Source organism: Halichoeres trimaculatus, unplaced genomic scaffold (genome assembly GCF_033239565.1).
Source record: "Halichoeres trimaculatus isolate MK-OKI-2021-1 unplaced genomic scaffold, fHalTri1.1 fHalTri1_scaffold_20, whole genome shotgun sequence".
In the NCBI taxonomy this organism is placed as follows: Eukaryota; Metazoa; Chordata; class Actinopteri; order Labriformes; family Labridae; genus Halichoeres; species Halichoeres trimaculatus.
The window spans coordinates 20,196,125-20,219,931 of NW_027437198.1; the positions used below are offsets into that span (position 1 = coordinate 20,196,125).

Here is a 23,807-nt window from a genome sequence, read left to right on the forward strand (position 1 = left end):
GCAAACCTGAAAAAAAAAAAAACTTAAAAAATGTTTTAAAGTGCATATCTATCTGACTTGTACTGGTGTATTTGGGATATATCACATTTCAACATCTTATTTACTGAACTATCTGCCCACCTTGAAACAGCATCAATCTGCTGACAAGAGATCATCATTCCACTTTTCTTTGACAATAAGTGCCATGGCTCCTTTTCTGGATGAGGTTGTTGGTACTTGCAGGTCCCAGTTAGCATTGGCAGCCTGCAGAGTAGCACAAGACCCTTCTGAAAACCAACTGAATAGATTTTACCCTCATATTTTGGTCTAACGTACTCTCTTGATCTAAAAAATTAAAACAAAAAGGAGTTATAAGCAAATTTTACAATTTGCCATGATTAGCCACAGGTTAGCTAGCTAACGCCCAAAAGATAACACTAGCTAGCTTGTTTAAGCAGACCCCTGCAAATCCGTTATTACATCATCTTAAAATGATCTTAAATCAATTTATCCTTGATTAACATCTGGAAAAGGAAAGAGGCTTGCTTGCAGTTTTGGACCTTCAGGTAAGCTTGTGAATGTCTAATGCTCAAGTGACATAAATCTCAACATTCAAGTCTGTTCACAGCATTTCCATTCAGGTCGGAAATTTTCTCTGTCCTTAGCATCTTAAAATCACACCTCTGTAAAATTTAATATATTATGAGAGGATATAACTTTGATGTTGTCATACCTTTGAGAAGATGATGATAAAGATGCTAACTCCTCATATGGGTCTCTATGGGTTTCTCTTTTTGTCTTGCTAGCTGAGGCCTCCTCTCTAGGTTTTACAGTTCTCCGTGCGATTTTTTCCACATTTGTTGACTGATGAAACATCTCACAATCGTACTTTACCGCGCATTTCTATCTCCTTCCATTCACTGTATATGTTCGTGTACCGCCAATGTGGCCGAACATCCGGGTAACTGCCCAAATCATGACGTCAGCGCGAACTCTGTAAAGCAGTATCTAGCAAAAACTAACATTTATTACACTAATAAAATGTATTCCCTACCACTCCATCACAGTAATGAATCCTAAAGTAGCATTTATCCTACTGATTGTGAGTGTATCTAGGAGAAAGAGAAAGAATAGAGATATGATGGGTCAGATAAATTCAAGTATTTTTTTGTTTTTGTTTTGTTTTTAATGTGTTTATTTATTTATCTTTCGTCAGGAAAGTAGATGAGTGCCCTTTTTATCGGATTTAATGCTAAACGTGTGCGGGGATGGGTGCTCCTCCTCAATCGGTCCCCTTCAACCACGTCACGTGGCTCAAATAAAATAAAATAAAAATAATAATAATAATAATAATAATAATAATTATTATTATTATTATTATTATTATTATTATTATTATTATTATTATTATTATTATTATTACCAATCATTTCGATCCAACTTTCAAATCCTCACGGTCTTCGACCGACAGGAAATTGCGCTCTTATTTTGAAGGAACCTAGTTTACTTCAGCACGTTCTGGATTTGGGGGTGATGGTTTGTCCGCACGTGCTTCTAATTAGGCGAATAGCTGTGTTTCCCGCTGATCACCACCTGTACAGCCTGCTCCGAAGGACGTCGACGTGCAGAGCAGACAGAGCCATGTTTTGTTGTCTAAATAAACTACCCGTCTCACTGCAGGTAGTGCATTAACGACGTGTTGCTTGTTAAAAAAGTTGTAAAACGAGGTCACTGACTTTACATTATACTTATTTTGGAATTGAGATAAATTCATTTGCATCGTTAATCAAGTCACTTGCTCTCACTTTTTTATTTTGAGACAATTTTGTGATAGTTAGCTCGACTATTTGCTGTGAGATTTTCACGAAACTGTGATTTCTTATCCAGATCTGCCTGGGAATGTGCCTTCACCAGGATATAACAGAGGAAGGTAAAAAGGCCAAGATGCAAAGCTCTAAAATAGAGCAGGACCTTTGTGAACATGCCAGGACTGAAATGAATGTGGTGAAAATCCTTTTGCTCGGTAGGTTAAACGTGCAATATACACATCTTTTTCACGTTTCACCGTTATGTTGACATTTTGGAGGGCACGCATTGTTACTTTTTGTGTGTCAGGAGCTGCAGAGAGTGGAAAGAGCACCTTGATCAAACAGATAAAGATAATCCACAGTCATGGCTTCTCCACACAGGAGCTCATCAGTTTCAAGGTACTGGACAGCTCCAAAGAATATTTCTGCCTTTATTTCACCACAGAAAACACTAAAGCCACCTGAGATAAATTTATTTCTGGCACCACACTCAGCACAGTAGTCAACTAACAGATTTCTTTAGCCTGCAGTATTAGACAACCTGTTGACCTCCATGAAGTTTGTCCTGAGAGGAATGGGAATACTGAGGATCAACCTTAACAACAAGAACAATAAGGTAATTAGATCGAAATCAGAATCTTTGCAAAATGAAGCATCAAATCTGAGTGAAGCGTGACATATGTGCGAATCTCGTTTTGAGAAAAATGTGTTTGTTGCTCGCAGACTACCTTGCTGTGATTGCAGTATGGTGCCGATTTGTAAAAGCAATGTTCCATGGTTAAGTTATTAATCAGGGAAAGACAAATCTGTGAATACCTTTTTAACTCTGTAAGAGTTCTTAACAAAGCCCAAGTTTCTTCGCATAACATCCCTACTAGTGTATTTCTTTATAATTGTGCTGATGTGAAAATAAAACAATTTCTTATTTGTGAAACCTACACTTGAGTATAACTTAACACAAGATGCTTTATGGTCCTTATTTTTGTATGGGCACTCTCCTGATAGCCTATAGGTATTGAGTTAAATTCATGACTTTTCTCGTAAATGTATGAAATTAATGGAATTGAATTATTTTTTTTTTTTTTTAACTTGGCCCTTATTCTCATCCTACTTAAGGACTAACTGCAACATTATCTTCTTTTTAGATAATACAATTTTTGTATTTTTAATTTTGGTTGGACAGGCATAAGCTGATGTAAACCAAACTTTGTCTACGAGCCTCTATACATTGGGCCCCAGCTCCATTAACTGAGCCAAAATGTGCCACGTTATTTTTTTGTGTGTGGACATCAAGTAATCTTATGCACACAAGAAAATTATGCAGCGTGGATAATTTCATTTGTTCAGGAAGTGGTTGTCTGCTTCCCCGTGATGAACTAGGTTGAAACTTTCAGTGTTCTAAGATGCTGCTTATTGTCACTATGAAATCACATTAGACCTTTCAGGTCAGCCTTTGTGAAAATAATAAAAGTAAGAATAAGAAGATGAAGTCAGAGTTTCTGAAATAAAACATCAAGAATCAAAACTAAAATAGGAACTGATTTATTTTAACAACTTTTAAAAGATCGTCCAACTCCTGCCATCAGGGGGTGATCGTGCCACACAATTTGCCGGAGAAGTGATCAACATAATGTGCTAATGCTCACAGGATTAAAATGCTCCCTCTTAAGGATTTAAGGCTCTTCAGAGATTTTCTTTGTGCATTTTTCTTGGTATTAAAGTCAAATGTTAACTCATACAATATTCTTGAATGTACAAACATGGTTTAAGGATCAGTATCAATGAAGATGATGACATGCAGACATGCTTTCTTTCGTTGCACCCTGTATTTATCACACTAGATGTCAGTCTCCATCTCTGTTTGGAAGATCATGAAAAGATGGCAGCATAATCTGCAGTGCATCAGAATAATAACCAGTTTCACACTTTTAGAATTGAAAACAAACATTAAGTATCCTATCCTGATGATCTTTCTGTCCCATATGCTGCAGACACATGCTCGCTCTGTCCTGTCCTGCAGTCAGTGTTTGGGAGACGACCAGGAGCTGCTCCCTTTTGTGGCTCATGCTCTCTGCGCGCTTTGGTCTGACCAAGGTGTGCGAGCTGCTGCATCCAGAGGTTACGAGTTCGAGCTCAATGACTCAGCCCTGTAGTAAGTACAATGACTTTAATGTTGCCCAATTATGACCAGCATACAAATGTCAGGGGAAACTGCCTGGTTAGAAGTCATGTTGTCACAGCTTGTCAGTGCTGAGCAACAGATAAGCATGTACAGGGTGGAAGTGATCTGCAGGAAATGATTCCTGTGACGTTTTTAAATTAAAGCCTTGATGAAGAGCACATTAAAAACAGTGTTAGTGGATATCCAGGAGGGTGGAAATAAGGGAGGAAAAGACAAAACAAGCATAATTGGGGGGGGGTTAGTTTAAAGAGTAAGAAAAACAACACAGCATTATTTTTGAAGATAAAAGTTACAGGAAAATGATAAAATCTGCAGCAATTTTTCCCAACAGATCTTAAAATACTCCACAAAATCACGGACACATAGATGAATATTTTGAAGTTTGGCATTTTAGAATTATTGTGGGTAAGGGTTTTTTCCACCCTTCAGCCATTACAACCTACAATTGTACAGAACAGTAAAAGAGGCTTGTTCAGCACCATAACATCACACTGCCTCCCAACAGATCACTGTTTGAGAGTACGTGCAGCAGCGGTCATCATCTGAAGTGTACATCCTTATCTGAAGTGTGGATTACATTTTGCTCTAAATGGCACCACACTCCTCTTTTAATGTCAACCTTAAGTGTTTTTTCATTTGAAAGTACACAATTGTATTAAACTAAACACATTTCTGCTCAGGCATTTGATTAAAAAAATCGCTTCTGTTTATTTTCCAATAGCTCAAAAGCTAGAATGTTATGTTACGTTGCTAGGAGGGATTTAATTATTTTGAGGAACCAGACAAAGTGGTTGAAATAATCAACATGTCAAATAAATGGATCAATTTGCCATGTTTTCCTGTTGCATTGTTTTGCTATCAAATGGTAGTTTTGTATTGTTTGTTTTGTTTTTTCATCAGACTAAGAATGCAACAAAATGCATGATTTTCGAACAAGATGCATAATTTTTGGAATCAGGGCAACTGACCTTAACCATAACATTAAAATATATAAATAATAAAAGTAGAAATTGACACTGTGTGTGACAACAAATTTTTAGGCGTTATAATTGACAGTAAATTAAACTGGAAATCTCATATAAATCATGTCTCAACTAAGATGTCCAGATTGATCTCAGCTCTGTATAAAGCTCAAGATTTTCTGAACCTGGAGTATCTGTCAGTGCTGTATTATTCACTCATCGTACCATACATGACATACTGTGTAGGCTTTTGGGGTTCATTTTAAAAAACCAATACACACACTATTTTTCTGTTACCAAAAAAGCCATGCGAATTATAACTCAAAAACCATACCTTGAACCAACCAACCAACACTCTATTTCTGGAATTCAATAAACTAAAATTTACTGACTTAGTTGAGTATATCACAAACAAAAATACCACGTAGTATCCAGAAGCTTTTTATAATGAAGGACAACCAATCCAATAATACAATAACACCAAATTTCATTGTCTGCCGGTTAGAGGGATCAATTTATGGAATTCCTCTCCTGAAGAAGTAACACATAAGTAAATCATGTAGTACATTAGGAAGGCTAAAACCACTTAGTTAAGAAATACACCTGTGAGAATATTAATTAATAGGTTTTGTTATTAAGCACTTAGCTCCAATTATTAGTAACAACAAGCATTGATATTGTTTGTATTTTTGTTTTGTTGTATCCTTCTTGTTTTGTTTTTTTCTTTATCACTTATTTTGTGACCTTTTTTCTTTGTTTTGTTTTATGAAATAAGAGGGGTAGGTGTTTATAAGTTTTGCTTCAACCTACACCCTTTCGTTTTTTCTTGGACATTCCAAAAATTGACTTGGAAAATGTCAATTGTTTCAAGTGTTGCAAGGGAACTGAAATTGATTTCTTTCATTCTTTATGTTGTCATTTTTGGATGTAGAAGTACACCGTTTCATCTAGAAATATAGCCTGAAATCTTCCATTTTTTCCCCCATCTGTTCGATTTTAGATTCTTGATCATTTCTGCAGCCATTAAATGTAAATCGTATTTCAAACCATCAACTCTTGGGCATGTGATGTCAGAGGAAAATTGCCTTCATGCATATATTTAAGCCTGTGGTCAGTTCTTGACTGGCTGTGTTTCTCATTTCTATTGTACCCATAAATAATATTCAGGCCTCTCTGAAGCACTGCGCTGCATATCTGATTACTTGGTTAACTACTTAGGTTTAAACAATCCTGCTGTTACTTTGGCATCTCCTAACATGATAGGAATTGATAGGAATCAAATGCTTTTAGAAATTACTTTTTTTTTTTTTTCAGGACACTTCATTTTCAGATAAGGACAGAGTAAATGTACCAGTTAAGATTTCTGATTTTGTAGGCAACAGGTACAGAGAGCAATTCTTCCAGGTTAAAATGTACTCCAACTGGCCTGGCTGGAGGAGAGGGAGATGTGAAAGGTTCATTATCAGAACTGGATTGGAGCTGGAGGACACCATGACACTCACTCTGCTCTCTTTCAGCCCTCTTTCTCACTCTGCTGGACCCCAAATTGATTTCCTCCTCTTGAAATATTGGATCAGGCTGGTTCGTGACACACTTTAACCTGAGGGCACCTCAGCGTGTGAAATGACTCTTCAAACATTAGCCATGGCATGAACAGGCCTATTATGGTTCTCACAGTCATAGTACAGGAACCATTGGTTTATCTGTTGGTTGTAGGAACAGTTCTTCTCCTGGCTAGCTCTGTAAATGCAGTCTTGATCAATGCTTTGGAAAAGGAAAAAGGGAAAATTAGATAATCAGTGCTTTGCTATGACTGGTAAAAAGTTCTGTCATATAAATGAGGATATTGTTTCACAGCAGATGAAAGGAAGCATTTAAGTTTATGTACACTGTACCTGATGGTTATTGTTTGAGTCAAGGAAGAAATGACATGGGAGGTTTCTTCATATCCTTTTATGGGCCTCTCAAGTTCAGTTAGTTGTGTGTCACAATACCAAAAGCATGCATGATACAAACCTGTGGCATAATACTCATCAAAGCTCTGCTCAGTTTTATTTCTCTGTTTAATCCATGCTGTAGCTCAAAGAAAATAAAAACTATACCTTTGAGCTATCTGCAGATAGTTACTGCCGTCAATAAATCTCTGTACAGTTTTCTGCAAAACAAGCTTCTTATCTCACATGCTTATACATACTGTAAGCAATTAGAGAATACGAGGGGAATTCTTTATCTTTACACTGTTACAGCAATTACGTGTCCACTGTAGTCTTCACCCCCTGCAGACAGTAACACTGTAAGGTTTTAACGGATGGATTCAGAGATTTGGCAATTTCAAGTGGTACCCCTGTGGCAGCAGAAAATAAGTTAATCATAATTAATGCAGCAGAAACAAATGAAACCTTTTTATTATGCGCATCTCTCTTCAGTAACTAAACATGGTTCCTATGTCATCATGCTGCACACATGTAGCTGCTAGCCTTTAGCCTTCAAACACAGAGATGGCAGAAGAGACAAGCACAGATTTAATGTTTCAGATTTGCTAGACTTGATCAGACTTAGAGGTTTTCAACACGGGCTCTGTGGAGGAATGCAGGTGGTCCATGACTATTTTTTTTTTAATTTTTGAATAATTATTTCCAAATATTTTAATTTTAACTCATGTTATTGTCTTTGAACACACATCATTGGATTCACAGATGCCAAAGACGTTAGATTTCAGTCAGACATGAACGCATTCAGCAACACAGGTTCACTCAGGGTTCATTTCTAGCTCCTCAAGACAGAGAAGACTCGCCTCTGATGCTGTGCTCTGCCATTCACACGGACGCATGTTTCATACTGACTCTGTTAGGTTCGCCAGAATAAATACTGAATGCACACTGACATGGTACATTTATCCATGGTACTGGGCCCTGTATATATGTAAGAGGGTCCCTGCTCAGTCTCTCCATCAGATAGGGGGTCCTTGGTCTGAAAACTTTGGGGACCCCTGCTTTACACACATACTTGTTGAGCCACAGGAGGCTTGTGCACTTTAGTTATTTCACATTTACAGAACTACCTTAGAAAATGGATAATGTTGAGGTCTACTTTTTTTTTAATCTATTATTATTTAACCTTTATTTAACCAGGAAGAGAAACTCATTGAGATTAAAAATCTCTTTTACAAGAGTGTCCTACTTGAACCACCTATGAGGCTGAGACTGAACATTCAGGGCCTTGAGCCTTATTTCCGTTTGATTTTCGTTCCATCAAATAAGAAGTACAAATATTACAAGTGTTATAAACCCTACTGTTTAAAGTCAAGCAAGTTAAAAATATAGTTTGATTAAAAAAAATTCTCTCTGCCATACAGACCGACAATCTGAATCTTGACCCCTGAACCAATAATCATTTCAACATCGTGATTGTGCTTTTCATAGAGGCAGGATTTGTTTTATTAAATCAGTACTGATCAATTTGTTGCATTTACAAACCTATTGATAAATATTGGATTAAAAACGCATTTGGCTCCAGAAATGACTATTTGTTTGCATCATGGTCTATGAGATGGAGCCTTGGAAACATGGGTCGTGCCTTCATGTTGTTTGTTGAGCCAGATGAAGTCTATAACAACGGCTAGTCACCCTTCAGGATAGTTGATGAATATTTGATAGACTTTGTATAAAAAATGGCTCTTTTGCTTAAAAAAAAGACAAAATAGATGAGGTATAAATGGCAGACAAAGACCTGACGGAGAAAAAGTATTCTCTGGTGTTATGTTATGTTACATGTTATGTGACATTGTCCATTTTACCAAAATACCAAATGAAGTTATAAACCTCTGATAGTTAAGCTGGAAAAAGTGGAAAATGAAACTTCAGTCATTATTTATCAATGTAGAAAGGCTGACATCAGGTTTCTTTGGTTGATTTGGAAAAGATGTGAAATAATTGGTGTAATTTCCACTGTTTGTTTCTCATGAGTTAGTGAATGCTCTCTTTCTACTCCCACTCCAGTTTCTTTGACAACATGACTCGAATCATCGCCCCCAGATACGTTCCCACTGAGACGGATGTTCTCAGAGTGAGAGTCAGGACCTGTGGAATCGTTGAGACGCAGTTTCAACTTAATGAAATAATCTTTCGGTAAGACAGCTGGGAGAGCAAGTTTTTACCTGTGTTCTCTACATGTCATTTTCCAAATGTGAGCCAAAGAATTGTTCATCTTTGCGTTTACTCATTCAGAGGAAAGTGCATTAGATATATACGACACCTGAAATCAGTTTGTTTCAAAGACAGAACTTTTTCTGCACACCATGCTGCATTTCCCTCAGTTTCTGTTCATGACGTTTCTGAACACACCTGATCATGCTGCTGTCCTGGAGACCAGCTTGTTAAAAATCACCAGCAGCCCTTCAAGGATCTATAACAGAAGCTCAGGTCCTCCTAGAAGCTGCCACCAGTGCATGAATCAGATGAAATATTGATGGCTTTACATTCCCAAGTTATTCCAGGAACAATGATATATATATGTGGAGGAAGCCTAGGGATGAAATATTAAAACTTCCTGCTCTCTTCTCCCTCTCAACATTTCTTTCTGGAGTGAGCACGAGTCCATGATGCTCCCTGTGGCCCTTACACTGCTGCGACAGCATTCAATGTGTGTCATTATGACACACAGAGTCCACATAGACTTATGAATACTGCATGTGATGAGGCGTCAAAGGTAGAATGGCATTAGTGAAACTTCATGTTATCAAATAGTTTATTTTCTGACAGATTTATATCATTCTATCTACATATATATTCATATTTCTTTTCTCCCAGAAATGCTGCCTTAACTTAAGTTTATAGACTTATCATTTTTTTCTACCATTAATTTAGAGATGAATATTGGGGGGGAAAAAAACAAAGGTGTATGATTTTTTCAGAGATATTGAACTACTGGAATGTTAGTTGCATGGTTTAAATTTAATGATAAGTGAATTTCTCTGTTCAGAACACTCTGGTTTAGTGGGCGTGGCAATATGTAAATGAGCCATCGGTGATACCGCCCCACTCATCCGCGTCACTGAGAGCGGCGCCATGTAACATTACAGGCTAAAACAACAGGCTAACCGCAGCTGCAGTTAGCATCCTGAAGCTAACACAGAGACAGGGGGGGACACTGAGGAAAAGCTCTTACATCTGCTCCACAGCACACAGCATTTAGAATACTCACATTTCCAGGGTCCGAGATTTGTTGTCAGATGGTTCAGGACCAGTCTATTCGCTAACCCTACTGTCCAAAGTTGGAAAAGCAGTCCGCTGTGAAGTAACTAGCACACACATGCACAGTTTACTGAGTGTAGCTGGCACATTTCCTTGATAAATGAACTCGAGCCACTTAGTCTTGTCTTCTTCCGAAATGGGAAACTTGTGCATGGAACTATGTGGCTGTTTACAGCCAAAAACAGAGCAGTGATGGCAGCGGGGAGGGGAGTGGGCAGGGAGGGGGTTCGGGGTATCTGCTCCGGTGGACCAATCAGGTCAGACTTGCTGGTGGTGAATTGGTGAAAAAAAGGGAATTGCTGACACCGGCAAATCCCCAAAATTCTAACAGCTCACTTTAGGTCAGGATTTTATATTCACAAGCACTACTAATTACAGGTTTTGTCATTAAATATCACATTTTGTGGGCTGGGAGGAAAGCCAAAAACTCAAAAATTTAACTAACAGACTTAATAAAGTGATTTTTGCATATTATGGGACCCTTAATTTGGCTGCAGGTATTAACCCCAATATAGAAAACAGTCTTTGTTAGTTATATCTCTTTCTAATTTCCATAAGAAATTGAATTTAAAACTAGGGATGCACAAGAAGAGTTAGAAGAGTGGATTCTATTCTTTTATGTCTCTCTTCCTGTTTTTGATAAAAAAAATAGACAAAACATACTTTTTTTGTTTCTTCATGGTCGTCTTTTCTCACAATCACGGCGCTCTTTCTCTCTTAACTACCTTGTCACATAGCCTCAATTTTTTTTTTTTTACCAATATTGATATCGGTAAATATTGGTTATCAGCCACAACAGCAATATTAATATCAGATATCGGTATGGCCAAAATTTTCATATTGGTGCATCCCCTATAAAACCCTTCTGTAGTTTCAGGTTTTATCTCTTGCAGGTGTGTGAAGTGATAAAACTGTGTTCCGTCTTTAGTCCTGGTACAACAGAAAAGATTACAGGTGCTCTCGCTGCCTTGAGTAGTTATTTTCTAACCATCAGAACAGGAGCTACTACTGTCAAACGCTGCAGTTAATGCTTATTGTCCTCCAGCTTGTTACAACTGCCTCCTGACCCAGGAGAGAAACACTTCATCGCCTTTGACATGAGTGCTGCAATCATGCACCTGGAGACCGTCTGGCCAGAATTGGAACTCATTACCTGTGTCACCCAGACCCTCGGCTACACTCAGTACCACTTTGTGTTTTGGAAAAGAGTACCTCTTCATTAGAAATTTGTTTGAAATGTTTTGTTGTCATGCCTTTTTTAAAAAAATGTTTGTTTTTTAAAATCTAATGTTGATGTTAGATCTGGCGGCAAGCAGCAGCAGAGAAATACATGATCGTGGGTCATACTCTTAAAGTACAAAAGCCACAAATTAGCATAAATCTTAACATTTTGTTTACTGCATTTCTCATGATGAAAAATCAGGTTCTAGTTTCTAAAGATCTGTTTTTTGACCATGAGACTGTGCTTCGACCACAGTAACTTACACACTCGGTATAAAAGAAAAGTTCCCTATTTGTCCCACTTTATTAAATGTAACTCTTCCCTCTCAATAAAAAAGTTTAACCGTTAGTTTGTTATAAACCCCATGCATGAATGATGTAAGCATGTCTGATTATGTTCCCTTTGTCGACAGGCTGTATGATGTCGGGGGCCAGCGGAGCATGAGGAGGAAGTGGCTCAGCTGCTTCGATTGTATTCAGGCCGTTTTGTTTGTCGTGGCCCTCAGCAGCTATGATATGATGCTGGTGGATGACCCCTCAAAGGTTTGTTATAACTGATTTAATATCACATAAATCTAGATACAATATATGAGTTCATTCTTTTTTGAATCCAAGTCAGAATACAGATTTTCTTTTTTATTATTTCTCTGGTGTCCCTCACACAGAATCGACTTCGGGAAAGTCTTGAACTTTTTCAGTCCATCTGCACGAACGCAGCCTTCAGAAGTGCATCACTGGTGAGTTTATTTATATTGGTTTCAAATTCCTTGCAGTGGAAGCAGTGACTTACACTCAATTTTAAATAATGTTTTTGGTTTGTTTAAACAGTTTGTATTTTTTTTACAGTTGGTTAGTGGGGCCTTCATAAGTTCACGGTCATTAACTTGGTTTTTACATCATTACGTCACCTAGGTTCTTAACTATTGCACTCAAGGCAGGGCTAGTTAAAAGTATTTTCTCGTCAAAGCTGTAATATATTTGGTATTTCAAAATGGTCAATTGATTTTGTCCATGGAGTGAAGCATCCAAACATTTTGGAGGATTTTTTACTTTAAACTGCTTTTTCAATTTTACAAACTCTATTATGAAGCAATGTGAGAAAGACGCTCTTTAATATTTTAATCAAGTTCCCTGTCTCTAATTGTAAAATCCAAATGATGATTTACCGTAACTTCCTTTATCAGACTGTCTTTACAAGTCACTAAAGACAGCCTGATGGCTGCTCCAAAATGCTGCAGCTCCAGTGCTGGAAAAACAGAAAGCACATCTTTCCAGTTTTTGCCTCTCTACACCAGCTTAACAAATCTATAAAAGAACTGAAAATCTTTCTTTTCTCTTACCAAGCCCTCAATAGTGATGCACCATGCACTATAAAGCAGCTCAGACAGCCTCACACTGCGCTCCCAGCATGCAGTTGCAGAAAGAAGTATGGAAGGACAAGCAGTCAGTTTTCCAGCTCCTCTTCTTTAAGATTATCCATCAGTAGATACTCTCTACTTTTCTAAGGGGCCTTAAAACATCTCTTTTTGATAAAGCTTATTGTTAGAGTTGGTTCAGGTCTGGACTAAGGATTGGTATTAAAACTGGTTCCGGTTAAGAATCAATAATAAATCATTAGCCTTTATGTTTAACCATTCCCTTATTGATTCTTTACATTACACTGGAGCCGCCGAGCCTTACGTTGACTAATCTGTCTTAGCTGTCTTAGCTTAGCAGTTAGATAACAGTTTCCCAAAGAAAACTCTGAGTCAGGATTTTCAGCATTTCGAGAGTCCTGTTCAATACATTCAGCATGTTATACATCTGCTAGCATGATGCTAATTTATATGGGAAATTGCATTAAAGTGGTGAATGCTGTAAAATTCTCCACTTGTGGTATATTAAGATGGGATGAGAGTCTATTTTTTGTTGCTGTTCGATCTCTGTGTACAATATAACATTTGCACATCAAGACTATAGACTGTATATAGAGTGGACAGCGTGGCTCCGCCATTTACCATTGTACGGTTTTGAAGCCAAAACTCCCCCGTCACAGGCGCAGCCATTGGCAGCTGTTGTGCAGCCAGAGTCTGCGCAGTAAAGACTGTGAGGGATTCTGGGAAAATCTGAGTGGAGCTGGGTGACAAAAATAATTATTACTTTTTTCTTTTGCCTCCCAACATATTTTATAATCCCTGAAAAAAATAAAAACACAAGAACGTCAGCTGTCAATCATGGTGACGTAAAGCCTTGTTTTTAACCTCTTACAACTAATGAAAATGAAACTTTTCAGAGAAAAGAAGGACTTAAATACAAGGCAGCCAGATGATATCTTCAAATCACAACAATTGGACACGAGTGAGGTCGCAGTGTTTGTGGCGAGCTGAACAAGATGACATCCATTTTTTTTACAGCCTATGGTCAAGACCCACAAATATTTCTTAGAAAGAGTCTTGAGAAATCTTTAGTTTTAATATGGTCCAATATAGATAAAGACTGAGTGCTTGTTTCTCATTACAACAGATTCTGCTTATGAACAAAACTGACCTCTTCCGGGAGAAGATTCTCTACTCTGGAAGACACTTGAGATTTTACCTTTCAGGTTATACAGGTATGTTGGAGGGTTTTTTGCACTGCATTTTGAGGAATTAAGGTAGTTCAAATGGTTAATTAAATTTAAGAGAGATCAAACAAGTCTAAATGCACTTATCCAACATTTTTTACTGGAGATGTTTTATTCCCAAAGAAAGTTTGTAGAAAACTCAGCAGTTGACATGAGATTTTACAGGTTGCTCAGTCTTGAGTTTCTCAAGGAAGTGTTTGCACACATCCCTTTACTGTTTCACTGGAGGGGTCACAGCATCTGTTTAGTCCAGTGGGTCAGAAACAGTATTCAGCAACAGCTAAGCAGTGTGTGTATGAATCATGCTGTCCAGTCGGATCATGGTCATACATATTTGAGCTCCTCAAGGGGACGTGAGGAGCAACACTATGTCATGTTTTATTCTAGTACTGGAGAAACCTCTGTATGTATTCCTATGGGAAGAGAGTGCCATGTTTTATCAATAAGTAATGTCTGAGTGTAGTTTGTGTGACTTCTCTCATCACTGATCTCTGAGGCCTTCAGAATTATGGGGGTTTTTTTGTCCTTAAACAGGAGAAGATGGTGACGTGGACACTGCAGCACGCTGCATCACGGCTATGTTCTCATCATGTATCAGCAACCCTGACAAACCCGTGTACCACCACTTCACCACCGCCACAGACACCAGCAGCACTCAAGTGGTCTTCCACATGGTTGTAGAGCAAATCATTAAGGAGAACCTGGAGGCGATTGAGCTGCTGTAGAGGTCTTCTGAAGAGTTTTTGATTTTTAGATGTAGTCAGTTATTTGTTTTGTGTTTTCTGTGTAACTCCTTGTTTTTCAAGTGGTTCAAATTTTGATCAAACTAAACTTTCTACCATTCATTTTAGAAGATTTTAAATAAAATATTTATTTACCATCCTTTCTGCTGCTGTTTTTTTTGTTGCATGAATTTTCAAGAACTCAACTTCAAACAAAAATGAAAACTGTCACCAAGATTTTAATGCAATGATTTTCGGCTTTCATCACTCAGTGTAGCATATGTTACCCGGCTTAGTGCCTCAACACCTTTGAAACTTCAAGTAAAAACAAAAATATAACCAAGATGTGATTAACATTCATGTCGCAGTGAGTTTATTGAGCAGGTAAGAAAGAAAATACAACTGTGTAATGCACTCATTGATCTCAACAAAGAGCTGCAATAATGAATTTATTACTGAAAACTTCAATTTGTACAGTGAAACAATGTAAACAATTTAAGGTTTTAGGACAGGATCATCATTAAACCCAACGTTTATTTAATGATACATGAAAAATACATATTTAATTTTTTTTTCTGTAACACACAAGTGAAAACTTTTTAATATTTTGCGGAAATCAAGATGAATCGTCTAACTTTCTGCTCAGTTTTCTGCACAGTCTGAAGAGTCCAGAGAGAGGAAGACTTCTGCTTTGCACTTGAAAGAGCCCTTGGTTTCCTGGAGGAGTTCACAGCTCTGCAGGTTTGGTTTGACGCTTTTTATACACACAGGCTGAGGAGAAAAAAAAAAAAAACAGAAAAATTTCAGTTATTAGCGTTAAAATGTCCATAAGTGAGATTTAAAGTGCCTTAGTGTTCGGAAACCATTTAAAGGGGATAAACTGTACTTTCTATGTTACTAACCAGCTGTACTTTGCAAACAGAGGTTACAATCTCTGAATATCACAAAAGTATGATTTTTTTCCTCCATTATATTTAAATTGTTAAAATATTGCATTTATATTTTCTCTAACAAAAAAATAAAAAATAAAAATAGAAAATAAAATTTAAAATTAAAAAGCATCCCAAAATATTCACTGAAAAAATATTCACTGATAAAAATGACAGATACATGCTCTCATAGCCCTTTATGTGAATGTGAACTGTGGCTGTTAAGTATTTCACTACTATTTAAAGTATAGTAGAAAAATGTAAAAACTTCCTGTTCTAGTTTATATGAAAATAAACATATTATTTTAAGCTTAAATCGGTTAATAAATGATATACAAACACTCTTAGTGCGCAATGGCAAACCAACCCAAACCACACTTTAAAAATGGTTCCCCACTGACCGTGGTCTTCAGGATGAAACTCTGCGGACTTAAGTCAGAAAACACGCTGTTGCTCGCTGCCTCCCCGCTCTCTGACGCCTCCGCTGTCTGCTCGGCTCTCCTGACGTACGGTGACCTCCGGATACCGGACAGCAAGCCGGACGCCCTGCCCACAGAGTAGTAGGTTGGACCGGCCACCTGCTTGTACCAAGCTTCAGTCGGAGCGTGGGCGACCAGCACGAAGACAACCGCGATGGGGAGCATGAGTTTAGCAGACACCTCCATGTCGAGTACTGGATACTGAGTCCTGATTCGGTGTGACCGGTCCTCCTCACAGTCAGGGAGCTCTGCTGGCACCAACCTTGTCAGAGTCCACTTATAAAGTCCCCGTGATCGTCCCCACTTATCTCGCCAGTGTGTGAGAGCAATTCATACAGAGACCCCAGAGGATTTCACTTCATCCTGCAGAGATCCATCTGCTAACAATCAATGTTCCGCATTTAATGATGAAGTTCAAGACAGCCTGTCACAGAAATTTTAAGCGCTAGAGCATTTAGAGAAAAACCCAAAGCACAAACTTAAAAACAGACTGTTTGTCATCACAAAAATCTGATTAAATAAAATTCATAGATTGGTAAGCTTAATTAACATTCTGAAGCACTTATTCAGTGAGTACAGAGATGACTCATTCACAAACATAATAACGAGATACTCATCATCCGGTTATCAGGTTTTAGATAGGTTTGTGAAAGTTATCTGGCTCCCTACATTTATTTTTTCCACTGTGAGTGTTTTTTCCCCTTTCGTTTAAACACGTTGTTTTTCAAGTGGTGCAAACTAAACTTTCCCATTTTTAAATGAAACGTTTTTAAATCAAATACTTGTTTTCCTACGAAAGCGTATTGCATTCACTTGAAGAAAATAAAAAAAAACAACTCAGGTTTTTCAGAGTAATTTATTCTTCTCTTCTAACCAATAAAGAAAAAATATTAATCAGAAAAACAAAATTAATTACCACAAAAAATTACTCATAAAAACAGAAATAATTATAACAAAAAACAAACCAATAAAAAATATTAATCAGAAAAACTAAATTAATTACCACAAAAAACAATTTGAAGAATAAATTACTCTGAAAAACTTGAGTTGTTGTTTTTTGTTGTCCAGGACTGAGCTTCTTCAGCAGTCTGTTTAGTCTCTGTCTCCTGGATCCTGTCTGCTCACAGTAGGTGAAGTTCTTCCAAAGTGGCGTTGATGTCCAGTGTTAGCGCCATTAGCCATGTCTGTGAATAGCATGACGCTACTCTGCCTTCTGGTATTCCCTCTGTTGCTGGGTTAGCATGGCTAGCTCGTCCATCTTATAGGAGATAGATCTTACGTTCCCAATAACGATGGATGGAAGGACAGGTCGATGTCATCACTTCTTAGCTCCCACCTGAGAACCAGCACATCGTCCTCACCTCCTTCTCCTCACCTTGTGGGGAAACATCAGGCCTTGCACCAGTTAGCATTGACATGCTACGGGCTGCTAACGGCTGATTTCACATGAAAACAATGCAGCCATGGTTACATGTAGGCTCTCCAAACAAACACAGGAGAAAAAATTAGCAAAAATGTCACTGAAGACAAAACCAGTTTGGTGTTCATGACCAACAAATGAACCATACAGAATAATGACCCACTCCAAATACAAAGATGATGAAAAAATAACAAGAAACGGACAAAGAAGAGAGAGCTGCTGCAACAGACAGCCACAACCAGCAGGGTGGCACCTACTACTGCTACTGCAATAAATGAACATACGATACTCTAACTTATTAGGATATATGTTGGATGTGTGTTGATTTCATAAAATACATTGTAAACATCTTTTTCTGCATAAAAAGCCTTTGTGGGTGGTGGTTATCTAAAATTGATGGATTTATTCAATTAATGAATACATAGGATAGTGGATGAAGTGAAATCACCAAAAAAGACCAACATAAAACATCGTATCAGAAGCATTTCAACTCTAAAGCTAAACCCAAACTCATTGTATTTTATTAGCATATGACTTTCGATTCTCACCAGAATCAACTCGCAGAAGTTAAGAACAAAAGCAAAAAAAAGGGGTTTTATTGTATTCCACTGTAACAGCACTAACTGCCACTGTGCTGTGACCACAACAAAGCACTTTCAGACCGGCGACGTGCATGGGACACACGTTTTGTGTATACGAGCCCCATTTCCTGCACGTCACATTCAGATAGAAAAACACTGAGACAGAGCACTGTCTGCACTGTCTGCACTGTCGTGGGAGAATGACAGATTGGTGTAGTGGCCTATTTTATGCGCTGGAAACTATGATCGGGCAATACTTGTTTTTTTTTAGGTTTACAGGAAGCTTGAATGTAGGCAGTGTACGAAATCACAAATCACACATTTCATGGTATACTGGAGGTGTGTAACGATTAGCATTATCTGAGGGACTTATTTCCATTACTTTAAAACTGATCACAACCATCATATTTTACTTTTAACAGAAAACATGAGAAGTAAACACAGAAACCTGTCATGGAAACTAATACCAATGTTGCTTGTTGGTAAGTACCACATAAAAATTTTTTTTTTGTTATAATCGTGAATCAATCTTTAAAAAGAATGCATACATCTGACTTTTTTAGGTATTCTTTGCAAGGCGCAGAAAGTGGAGAATCAGCAGATCTGTGCAGTGAAAGGCTCGTCTGTCGTATTTCCTTGTTCATTTAATTCGACTGGCATTCAGAGCGTGATCGGGGTCCAGTGGGGTCAAGGAAATCCTAAACGTTTTGTTGCTTCCAGTAACTCAATAAGAGTAACTTCCAGATCAAAATACATTGGTGATAGACACAGCAACTGTTCCTTGCAAATAGACCGAGTCGAGCAAAATGATGCTGGAAAATACTACGTGAGAATTTTCACTGGTGAGAAGAAAAGCTTGGAGCTGAAAAAATGGAGATCAACATTGAAGGTTGTTGGTAAGTGTTTTCCTGTTTTTTATACTTTTTAACTGCTGTAATGCATAAAACTAAAGTGCCACCGTCTCATCTAGATTCAGAAATTTCTGTCACAAAAAACAAAAGAAACAGGACCACAAAGGAGGGTGATTCTGTAAATCTGACTTGCACAAGGGCCTGTGATGGAAGCAACTCCTCGTCTGTTTTCACCTGGTTCAAAGATGGGGGACTCTTCCATGAAGGATCTGTTCTTCATTTGAGCAACGTGACCACCACAAGCTCTGGAAACTACACTTGTTCTCTTAAGACTACACCAGGAATATCCTCTGGAGTCATAAACATTGATGTTGAGTGTGAGTATGTGATGAAAGATTAGAAATGACAGAGTCAGAAACTACAATGGAGGATAAGAGCCAGGCTAAAATAAAGGGGAAAAAAATTATTTGGAGAATAAAGTCTTAATGAAATGTAATGATGTCAACAGAAAAGATATATGCAATATAACTATAAAGATAAATACTGAATGAATGGTCACTGTATTACAATGATAGATAAGAACAGTAGGAAAAAAAACAGGAACTGTGTCACAGCACAATGTGGTGTAGTGCATGAAAACAGAAAACGGAGAGGGGGTTAAAGTGCATGGCCAATAGACTGCAAAGTTCACGGCTTATAAGACTGAGACGGCTTTGGGTGAGAGGTGTTTGTGTTGGTGTCTGTAAACACAGTCGTTAAACATCGAAATGTACAAGTTCAAGTCAAAACAAAGCTGTAATATAGGAGTTTAAAGTCATTGTGTATGAGATTAGAGTCGAAATGAAGACGTTTAAAGTGATAATATAAAAGGTTAAAGTCAAAGTAAAGTTTTGATGTACAATATTTAAGTTGTTTTGTATGAGAAGTCAAAATGTATGACATTGAAGTTGTAAAGTACAAGATTAGAGTTTTAATGTACACATTAAGGTCTTGGTAAAGTTGTAATATAAACATTAAAGTATAGTTTTAATGTATTAGAGTCAAAGTTTAGTCATTACGTATGAGATAATAGTTTTTAGATTTTTTGGGGGTTTTTAATTTAATTATTTAAAAAAGGTGCATTGGGGGAGATTTGTTATGTTATTTTATGCAAAAGGTGTCTTAATTACAACATTTTTCCAACTTAACATGTAGCTTTAAAAGCCTGTTAATCTTTTTTACATATTACTTTATTATGGCTTTCAATTTGAGTCTTGTACATTGTGACTTTTCTCTATTCAATTTAAAAATCCATGTTTTGTTATTACTATTGGTTTTTGTTTTGTTTTTTGTTTTTTTCAAAATAACTCTGTTAAAGTCAGGTAGTTTTTTATGATAAATTCTGAATTCAACCAAAACAAACGACCAAAATATCTGTCAATATCTCTTGTTTTCTTACAGATGCCCCAAAGAACACGTCAGTGTTGGTCAAACCATCCATGTTGGTCTCCGTTGGCAACAACTTCACCCTGACCTGCAGCAGCCAGGCAAACCCTCCAGTGCCTGGTTTAAGAAAGATAACAACCATAGAGATAATGTTGTGGGACGTCAGTCTGTGATTTTCTCCTCTGAAGGTGGTAAATATTTTTGTAAAGCCACTAACAAACATGGAAGTCAAAACTCCTCTGTTGAGAGTTTAACGGTTATAAGTAAGTTTTTTTTTTTACCAAAATATTTATTTAAGTGTGATCATTTAGTAGAAAGTGAAGTGAAGAGTTGTTAAAGTTTTAACAAACCACTTTTGTTTTACAGCACCTTCGGTAACTTATACTAGAGATGTTCTGATCATTGCTACAGTTGTTGTGCTGTTGATCGTGACCGCCGTAGTTACTGTCACAAGGTGAGATGAACCAAATGAGATAATTAGCAACAACTATTTCTGCACTGTCATTTCTAACAGTGTTTACTACTGTTTCCAGCTCCCTGAGTGTTAAAGTTAGTGTGTGATTGTCATCAAATTACACGAGTCACACGTTAGATAAGAACAGCAACGATTTGCTTTGTCCACAGGGGGCGCCAAATGCAAACAGACACATTATCACTGCATCTTAAATCTTAAACTCATTGATTCTGCTGTAGTAGGATCACTGCAGGTGTCCCATAAACTCATTGCTAATTAAACAAAACTTAACAAAGCAATTAACCTGGACCCAAACAAGTAACTTAAGTTGCTAATGTTACTATTAGCTTACAAAAACATTGATTCAGTCGTCAGTAATCATCAGTTCTCAAGTATCTTTAGTGTCACTATCACTTTTCTTGATTCGTCCTTGACAGCTGTCAGCTAAAGTTTGAGTTTGTCTTCTCCTTGATGGCTTTTTTTTTTCTTTTCTTTTTTTTTTACACATGCAATATGTTGTTGTGTTTCTTAGTTAGTTAAAAAAAATATTTTTCTCTTATAATAAATAAGATAAGATAAGATACGATAAGACATACTTTATTAATCCCCGGAGGGAAATTCAAGTTGTTTGGGCACTCTTCCAAGCAAAGAAAAAATAAATATAATAAATAAATAAATAAATATAAATAAATATAATAGCTAATAAAATAAATTTATAATAAATAAATAAATCTAATAAAAGCTAATAAATAAATATTGCCTATGTTCCTCTCACTTGCAGTTATTGGAAAATACATGATTTGATGTAACTCTTATAAGCGGCAGTAACTCGCCGTTAACTGAAAAAACAGTTTAAATGTCACAGTCAGAGGCCAACATTCTTTCTATCTTCTGTTTTTCCCATTTGTTAAAAACTACATTATTGTGTTAGCAGTGATCATGTCATGACTAAGTTTTTCTGTTCAGACTCTACAGAAAAGGATTATTGGCATCAAAGACAGACTTTGACGACGACGTACAGGTGGGTTTGTTATTGCAGCTTTTTCTTTTTGTAGTTTGAAATTTTTATTGAACAGATCATCTAGAGTACATCTTAGTGTATCATATGGTTTGAGATCAGTTGCATAGAGGTCAGTTGGAACTGTAGAAAAATAGTTTCCTGCATGATCCAATAAAATCGCACAGGTTTGGGCTGAGTCAATCAGTCATACAGAGACATTGTTCAAAAATTTTGTATGTTTCTTTTGACTTTGTGTAGGATACAGAATATGTCAACTGGCTCAACTGTGACAATCACCAAACACAAGAACAAAGTCATCCTGAGGAAGGGGTAGAACTTGTCTACGCAACTGTTGAGTTCAGCAACAGATTTACCAACCTGTAAGAAGCTTTCCTGATGTTGACTCATTTTGTTTCATGAGCTATTTTGGAGGTGTGTGCATTGACTGAATGTGTCTCCTGTAGGAGGCAGCAGATGGACACTTTGGAAACAGATGAAAATGTGATCTACTCCACAGTGTGCAGGTAAAACTCAAGAAACATGCCTGTTTAACACAAAATCAATTATAAGACAGCTCATGTACTCTTTTTTTTTTTTTTTTTTTTTTCAGGAACCAACTGTCGAGCCCCTTATATGTTGAGCCTTCCTGACGGATACTGAACTGTTCTGCAGTATTTAAATTTAGATTTTTTTGGGGGGTATGTGGGTTTGCTTCCTAATGGAGTTGTATGGTATCCAGACAAAACTAAAAATAAATTTTAAAAAAATTTAAAAAATAAAAAGTTAAAAAAAGTTATAAAAAGTGCATCTGGTTGCAGACAATGATATTTGTATCTGTTAACATGATTTCCTAGTGACTTTAAAGCAAGGTGTTGCAAGTACTTGAAATTGCTTTTGTCAAATATCTGGTGAAGAAATGGTAGACTTGACAATTGTAACATTTACTTATAGTCCATAAAAAAAATCATCTTTTAATGTTTAAGAGGCCAAAAAGGAACTGGTTAATGAGTAAATAAAATGTGACAATTAAATAGAAAAATTCAGGATATTTTTCCTAATTGAGAAAATTAAGTTAAATTATGTCTGTGAACAACATAACTCAAAAAGTAACAGACTAATCTTGATGAAGTTTTCAGGAAATGTACAAAATGGGATAAGGAAGAAGTGAGTAAATTTTGGGGGTGATCTGGATCACTGTCTGGATCCTGGATTTTTTTTTTTAAAGGATTCTCTATCATTGTGAGATAGGACAGTTTTCACCATATGTGTGTATAACTCCACCATAAATGGACCCATACAAGACAAAGTCACCATAATTTCTGACAGATGTAAAAGTACGATCCAGATCCTGGCAACATTCTGGATACTAAGATCTGGAATATGAAATATGTTCTGGCTCATCATAATTTTCAACACTGTCAGGTAACAAATTATCATACAAACCTGCAACTAACACCAAATTGTAGCAGACAGTCTGCTGAAAGGGAGTATAACATTAAAGTAGGACTACAGTGTTGCATGACAATCACTCAGGATTTACTTTGACTTGTAATATCTGACATCTGATCCTGTGACCTGAGAGGGCAGTAAGTCCATGATAGGGAGTTGCTGTGGTATCATGGTGACTGAATTTTTTTTTCTTGGGAGATGGGGGTGTGATGCAGACCAATGGTGGAAAACACCAAAAAAAAAAAAACATGGCGAACACTTCCAGAAGAATTCACAACAAGTGTTTCACTGAGTGGCAATTTGAGTGTTTCTCCTTCTTTTTCGCTTTCTGTGTCACTTAATGTGGTCAGTTTAGGCTCTTTGCAACATCCAAAGAAACAGTGTGTGAGGAAGCAAAATCCTTCAAGGGGTGGTTTTGCGTGCGTGTCACAGGCAACAATTTAATTGCCTTGTAATGCTGTGCTTTCCCAATAGGCATGCTACAGAAACTT

General features: G+C 37.1%; 2 protein-coding genes across 2 annotated transcripts; one reads left to right on the forward strand and one right to left on the reverse strand.

Moving 5' to 3' along the window:
- Positions 1-1,478: 1,478 nt before the first annotated feature.
- LOC141809784 (guanine nucleotide-binding protein G(o) subunit alpha-like) lies at positions 1,479-14,875 on the forward strand. The gene is made up of 10 exons (XM_074696972.1): positions 1,479-1,659; positions 1,867-2,002; positions 2,095-2,186; positions 2,311-2,403; positions 3,779-3,939; positions 8,930-9,058; positions 11,818-11,947; positions 12,070-12,141; positions 13,907-13,994; positions 14,541-14,875. Exons 1-10 carry the CDS (start codon positions 1,513-1,515, stop codon positions 14,729-14,731), a joined length of 1,239 nt encoding a protein of 412 aa, XP_074553073.1. The 5' UTR covers positions 1,479-1,512; the 3' UTR covers positions 14,732-14,875.
- A 231-nt stretch (positions 14,876-15,106) lies between these two features.
- Positions 15,107-16,374, reverse strand: LOC141809940 (neuropeptide B-like). The gene is made up of 2 exons (XM_074697194.1): positions 16,059-16,374; positions 15,107-15,499 (listed from the first exon to the last, which is right to left on the reverse strand). Exons 1-2 carry the CDS (start codon positions 16,320-16,322, stop codon positions 15,371-15,373), a joined length of 393 nt encoding a protein of 130 aa, XP_074553295.1. The 5' UTR covers positions 16,323-16,374; the 3' UTR covers positions 15,107-15,370.
- Between the last annotated feature and the right edge of the window lie 7,433 nt (positions 16,375-23,807).